General features: G+C 45.8%; 1 protein-coding gene across 4 annotated transcripts; it reads left to right on the top strand.

The window, feature by feature from the left end:
• Positions 1–1,783: 1,783 nt before the first annotated feature.
• On the top strand, positions 1,784–6,636 carry LOC119294611. Of its 4 annotated transcripts, none has more exons than XR_005143483.1 (7): positions 1,784–3,132; positions 3,723–3,856; positions 4,405–4,587; positions 4,670–4,760; positions 5,026–5,334; positions 5,456–5,530; positions 6,266–6,636. XR_005143483.1 is itself a non-coding variant. In XM_037572825.1 (6 exons), exons 1-6 carry the CDS (start codon positions 1,844–1,846, stop codon positions 5,466–5,468), a joined length of 1,986 nt encoding a protein of 661 aa, XP_037428722.1. In that variant the 5' UTR covers positions 1,784–1,843; the 3' UTR covers positions 5,469–6,145. The 4 variants fall into 4 exon arrangements, 2 of the variants coding, with proteins under 2 accessions (XP_037428722.1, XP_037428721.1); XR_005143482.1 differs by lacking the exon at positions 6,266–6,636 and adding an exon at positions 5,614–6,145; XM_037572825.1 differs by lacking the exon at positions 6,266–6,636 and having other exon boundaries at positions 3,723–3,823; positions 5,456–6,145.
• Positions 6,637–6,643: the final 7 nt, after the last annotated feature.

Here is a 6,643-nt window from a genome sequence, read left to right as displayed (position 1 = left end):
TGATCTCCAGTGTCCGGCGACCTACACACCTCGTACTTGCACAGTAAAGCCTCCGACTCGCTTCAACTGGCTAGCTGCTTCCCGGTTGCTCTTTTTTTCTTCCTTTTCTATCTGCAGATTATAATTTCCCCTTTAACCCTCGTAGTCTGAAAATGTGTGTGTGTGTGGAGGAGGGAGGGGGGGGGGTCATAATTTGCAGCAAGGCCTTGTCAGCCCGTTACATATGCATCGCTATTTGCTTGGACAACATGATTGCAAAAGGGTGTGTTTCACAGGAAACATTGTTCTCGGTACTGTGTGTTTGTGTTGTCACAGCCTGATTCTGATCCAGTACGAACTTTCTGTCCGGTGTTTCTGATCAAGAAAGATTCTGCTGATCTGAAATAAGTAACGTGCGCTCGGTCGGTCTAACATTGGTGCACATGGATGGCTATCTTTGGAAGATTAATTATTTTATTAGTTGCAAATTAGCATCGCACGTACTGTTCCAGATCTCCATGCCTAATACTCCCTCAAAAAACGTCTTACATTATGGGAAGGAGGGAGTACTATCATGTCCGCCCAATTTGCTTGGCTTGCATACGTTAGGTTATACATCAGTGGCTTTAGCTAAATCAGTGACGTTGATTAGTGGTACAAGATATTGGGACAAGGTGCGGCCACATCATCGTATCATGGGCTTGCTTCCATTCCAGCTCGATCGGCTATATAAATCTGCCGATTTATCTAAAATAATAATATAAATCCGCTGATCTGTGGGGTTAAGCGTATCTTTTTGGTGCGACTAGGTCGTATAAATAATCGCTATCCCATGAAATGTTTTTGTATTCACTTTTGGTGGCCTTTGGAGGAAATGGCATATTAGTGAGCCTTTTTGTTTTGATTTTGAGTGACCATCTAGAAAGTGTATTGTTGTTGGCCGGTTGTTTGCCTTTTGTGGAGAAGGGTTTGAATCTATTAAAAAAATTCATCATAAGTGCAAAGCAACCTCAACATAATAAAATTACATCGAGGTCCCTGAATTACTGAACGGTCGCTCCCCTACCGAAGCCGGCGGAGTGGATGGTGACAACTTTTCATGCCTTTGTCCTCTAGCTCCTTTTCCGACAAGCGACAACCAGCCAACTTTGGCGTCGTTTGGGAGACTGTGAGGGTAGGTCTCCCCGAATCTGTCTAGTTGGATTTGGAGTGGTTGTCCAACCTTCTTCTCTGGGACGGCGAACTGTTTCTCAGATCATTGTCATCGGCGTCTTCTGGCTTTGACAGTTGACTTCTCGGCCGCTATGTCGACAACGCTTCCCTTACTCCTATCATGTTTCAGAGATCCAGAGATTGCATCGAACTTCACTCACGAGGCACCGCTGGCGAGTGCGGAGGAAGACATCGTCGATTCCCCCAAGGACCTCTGTGTAACTTTTGATTTCTATAATGATGCTCTTGTAAGGGTTGATCGACCATAATATATGACCTTTAAAAAATCTCATGATGGCGGTAACTTGGCTAAATTTGCCGAATTAGGATAAAAAAACACCGAGAAAAAATAGTAAGCGCTTGTTTTACTCAAAGGTTAAGCATACATGGGTCGTTTTCCTGTCGCCGCGACATTTTTCGTCAAGCTCAGCCACTTGTTAAACAATAGGGTCCGATGACCCGAAAGTACCATTACTAACTCCAGCCCATGGTGTGAATAGCAAAATCAGCAGCTCCCACGAGCCCAAGCCCATTACTAACTCCAGCCCATGTCATGGCTTGGCCCGCTGGCTTCTCTGTGGCCAAGGTCCGTTCCGATCTGGCTGAGCCGAAACCATTCCCCACCCGCACCCAAACCCAACCAACGGCCACCATGGCAGCACCGCCGCCGCCGCCGCCGGCGCTCCCGGACGACGTCGTCGTCGAAGAGATCCTCCTCCGCCTCCCGCCCGACGACCCAGGTTGTCTCTTCCGCGCCTCCCTCGTCTGCAAGGCCTGGAGGAACGCCGTCTCCCATCCCCGCTTCCGCCGCCGCTACATCGGGCTCCACCGCCACCGGGCACCCCCCGTGCTCGGCTTCCTCCACGACTGGGAAGACGGGGGCATCCCAGACTTCTTCCCCACCACCGCCTCGCCCTTCTCCCTCGCCGCTCCAGACCGCCGGTTCTGGCGCCCCGTCGACTGCCGCCATGGCCGCGCCCTCTTCCTCTCCGACCGCCGCCAGGAAACTCAGGAACTCCTCTTGTGGGAGCCAATCACGGGCGCCCGTCGGGGCATACCGGTGCCCGCGGCGTTCAGGTGCCAGTGGCCGGCCGCGGCAGTGTTCTGCACAGCGGACTGGTGCGACCACCGCGACTGTGCAGGAGGTCCCTTCGGCGTGGTCTTCCTCTTCGCCGTCGAACAAGACCGGCACGTTGTCACATCGGTGTGCTTGTACTCGTCGGAGACTGGCACATGGGGCAAGCTGAACTCGAGGCAAGATGAGTTCACCATGGAATTTCAGAACCATTCCAGCGTGCTGGTTGGGAGGTCTCGGCTCTACTTCCTGTCCGACGGTGGGACGATCCTGGAGTACAATTTGGACAGTGGTGTACTGGCTGTGTTGGATAGACCACCTGACGATTACGGCAGGGGCCGCCAAAGATTTAACCTCATGCTGGCGGAGGATGGTGGACTGGGGGTTGCCGAAGCCATTGATTTTCAGCTCATATTGTGGAAAAGGGAGGCGAGTGATGGCACTGATGCACGATGGGTGCTGAGCCGGATCGTCGACATGGACAGTTTCTTCGACCCAGTCACACTTGCTCCAGTGTTGGGCTTTGCGGAGGGAGCAAATGCTATTTTTGTGAAAACTATCTATAGCCTCTTCATGGTTGAGCTACAGTCGGAGCAGGCGAAAATTGTGTGTTCTAGTCCTGGCTTCTGTAATTTGATTCCAGTTGTCGGCTTCTACACTCCACATTCTAGGCTCCAAGTGCCCGGTGGTGAACACCACAGCCCAGCGCCGTGGCTGAAACAACTGGGAAGGGGTGGTCAGCAAGGGGTCTGGGAGGAGAAATCACTAGAATGGGCGCAGGTGCTGTTTGATGAGGGGTGCATGGCTATCAATGAGAAGGACTTGGCCTACACGGCTGACTGCTTCAGACATGTTCTCGAGATCAGGTTTGGGTTCTACTCCCAAACTCCACTTGTTCTCCTAGCTAGGCATGCTGCTGTAGCGTAACATATGGATAGTTTGTGGGAAAGAAGACTTGCAGTTAGTTCATTGTTCTTTTCATGTGTGTCTCAGATCCTTTTGAGTTCTGACATTTGTAGCTACCTTAGTAGGATTTAACATGATGTATGTTAATGTGGTTACCAAGGGTGGTGTTTTGGTTTCATGTATTTGACAGTGAGCACAATGGTGTGGGTGTTGGTCTTTGAGGGGTTAGTGAGTCTAGTTAGCCAGTATGACCTGACAACACCACCTGGGATAGGTATTATCATATTTTGTTGTGACGTCTGTAATGCGATGAGAATTAAATCAAAGTCCAATTGCTTGAGGGATAGGTATTATCCTATTTGATCACTGTGCAGTTCATTTATATGGCTCCTCTTCTGTGCAAGCACTAGTAACTATAAAAGGCAGTCAACAGAACATAGTTACACATTGTGTCATAAAATGGTTTTGTCCACTTCAGAGTACATGTTTATGCTATAATGTTAACGATGATGCATCGGTAAATTAATGCGTTGTTGTTGTTGTCACGTAGGGTTCGACATTATGGAGGCCTTGCTCCTGAGTGTGCTAACACGTTTTACCATTATGGAGGTGCCTTGTTATGCAAAGCTCGGGAGGCAGCCAATCGTTCAGGTAATGTTTCAAAGCGTGCACCAAATGAAGAAGGTATGCTTTATCATTTATATCACTTTCACCAGTATAGGTTGAAATATATCACTGTATTTTGCATTGTTCTTCAGGTTTATGGAATGGTCTCTTAGAGAAAACTGCAGGATTAGTTGACCCCACAACTTTAACATGGCACTGCTACTGCCCTAGACACTCATATACACTGAAAGGCATTATTATCCTTTTTAAATCTATATACTGTAGTATCTAGTTGATAGCACTACTGGTTGCAATAAGTTCTCATTGTCTGTTCATGCCTAATGAAGAGTATACCTAATAAACTTCTTATCAGTAATTTGCCCATGCCAATGCAAAGTACTAATAGTTTGGGACTTGGAATGTTTTCATTAATATTATATGATCACAGTATACTAAGTGAGTTGGATCTTGTACGCATTTGTGTGCATCTATTGCTGTTTATTTCCTCTTGGGCTGTGTGCATCCTCGATTCAGAGGCCCGGAATAATAAAACTCTTCCATTTTCTAAAGGAAAAAATGTTTTTCTTCTTTCAATGGTACGTGCTAATATAGTTGTTGTTGGTTAGGGACAAACTTGCGTGGCAAAGGTCAGACGGATGGGAACATGACAGGCGATGGAGATGATTCTGATTTGGATTTGGCCTGGAAAATGTTGAATACTGCAAGGGTGATAGTTGCCAAGAGTCCAGAGAAGACAATGGAGAAGGTTAATATATTGAATGCTCTAGCTGAAATCTCCATGACAAGAGGTAATCTCAGCTATCTCAGTTACCATGTGTTAGGCTGGTGAATGGTCAATCAAGGCCTCACATTTGATTTTCACTTTTGTAGAGGACAGAGACAAATCAATCGGTTACTACTTCGAAGCTTTAGCGATCTTGGAACATTTGGTTGGGCCTGACCATTTTCGAATTGTCGATCTGTATCCTCTTTGTGGTGATAAGAGTGTCAGCCACTCTGCTGTATAGTAGTAGAACAAATCAGCATAATAGTGTGGTTTCAAATAATTTGAGTTGACCCAAATCTTGCACAGGTGCCTTCACCTGCTTTTGAATCCACATGTTAGTGTAGATTTGGAGTAGGACTGTGATCACCAGAAAAAAATGTTAGGTAGATAGTGCTGTTTTGTTATGATTAGGTCTTTGAGTTCAATTCTTCCTTTGTTGATTACCTTAATTCAGTTCTAGAAACCTCCGCATAGGTTTGGCATCCAAGGTTGGAGATGCAATCAGATATAGTACAAAGGCTATTTCATTATGCATGTCGCATATACATAATCTGGAAATTGCCAAGGAAGCTTTGTTGGCTGATATACATAATCTGAAAATTGCCAAGGAAGCTTTGTTGGCTGATATACATAATCTGAAAATTGCCAAGGAAGCTTTGTTGGTGATAAAGACCTTAGAGCATCTGCTGCTAAAGGACACTCAGGAAAGTCGACTCTGGAAGATGATATATCTTACCTTGCTAGAATGTCGTCTCGAGTCCAGAAGAAGGTGAACAAACTTAATTTTATTCATGCTACCAGTTTGGTTCTGCTCATGAATCTAGTGCTCTATGAACGAAGAAGACGTTTTGTAAGGAACAATAACATCTCTCTTAATTGTTTTGGTTCAGCTTGAAGAACTGAAGCAAGCAATGTCAACCCCAAGCGACGGCATGGATAATATTATGAAGAGGGTGGTCTCACAGGCAAGTCATGAGCAGAATGTTAAGAATACTATGGCAAGAACTGCATCTTTGACTTGTTCACAGATGACACGATCAAACAACAGTTTCCATTCCCCAACTATGTCAACGGCAGCACCAAGAGGAAGCACTGGAAGTAGCGTAACCAACTTTGAGATTGTTGGCAGAGACATGAAACGAGCTAAAGATGAGTCGATCTCCTATGAACCTTCTCCAAAGAGACTTGCGAAACCATTTTGGACGTTACTGTAGTAGTACTTCTTAAGCAAAACTCATACTCCCTCCGTCCCAAAATTCTTGTCTTAGATTTGTCTAAATACGGATGTATCAAGTCAAGTTTTAGTATTAGATACATCTATATCTAGACAAATCTTAAGACAAGAATTTTGGGACTGAGGGAGTATTAATTTATTATATTTTGCCTGCCTTGATTGATCAGCTAGTAGTACTTCTTAGATGTAGTTTTTGCAAGTCAGTGATCATTTAAGAAACATTTATTGTCTAGGTGTTGCATCAGTTGCAATGAAACATTTGAATTTTCTACTGTTTGAAGAATGTTCTATTCTTGCTAATTCTGAGAGGCAGGCTAGTAGTGATGATTAATATATTTTTTTCTTTGCGAATGGAAGTTAAACAATTAGTTATCAGAAAACTAGAATGTTGCAAATACTAGATGCATTTGCAGATTACACATTACATTGTTGCAAGCGAGCTCAGATCTCTAACATTAACTGGCAGACTGAGCAAACAAATGTACTAGAGGCCGGAGAAGATGGCGGCCAAGGATGTAGGTGAGGGCCACAGCATCCTACTGCACATCCGGATCATCTCTCAGGTGAGAAGTCTGGACAAGGCAAGCCGTAGATGGGCTCGTCGGCGACCGGCTCCTCAGGCTCTGGGTCTGGCTGCGTTCCCTCCTCCATCTGGTGGTGTTTGTCGTTCCCCTCCGCGGTGATGCTCTGCGCGAACCCGGTGGCTTCCTCCGGCACAACCACTTGATATAAGCCTCTTTTGGAGAAGCTTCAGCATTCAGCGGAGGCCTGACATTACCCCATCTGAAGCCTTTTCCTACAACCCCAAGATTATTTACACTACTTCTAGGCTTCTGTTGTTGCC

The sequence above is a fragment of the Triticum dicoccoides genome, chromosome 4B (assembly GCF_002162155.2).
Source record: "Triticum dicoccoides isolate Atlit2015 ecotype Zavitan chromosome 4B, WEW_v2.0, whole genome shotgun sequence".
Classification (NCBI taxonomy): Eukaryota; Viridiplantae; Streptophyta; class Magnoliopsida; order Poales; family Poaceae; genus Triticum; species Triticum dicoccoides.
The sequence above is the reverse complement of the archived record's forward strand: the minus strand, read 5'-3'. Positions and strand labels throughout refer to the sequence as shown.

Coding starts and splice junctions, on each gene's coding strand:
- LOC119294611 (XM_037572824.1), top strand. CDS start 1,844: ATGGCAGCACCGCCGCCGCCGCCGCCGGCGCTCCCGGACGACGTCGTC. Junction 3,857..4,404: donor GCGTGCACCAAATGAAGAAG/GTATGCTTTATC, acceptor GTTGTTGGTTAG/GGACAAACTTGCGTGGCAAA. Junction 4,761..5,025: donor CATTTTCGAATTGTCGATCT/GTATCCTCTTTG, acceptor ATTCAGTTCTAG/AAACCTCCGCATAGGTTTGG.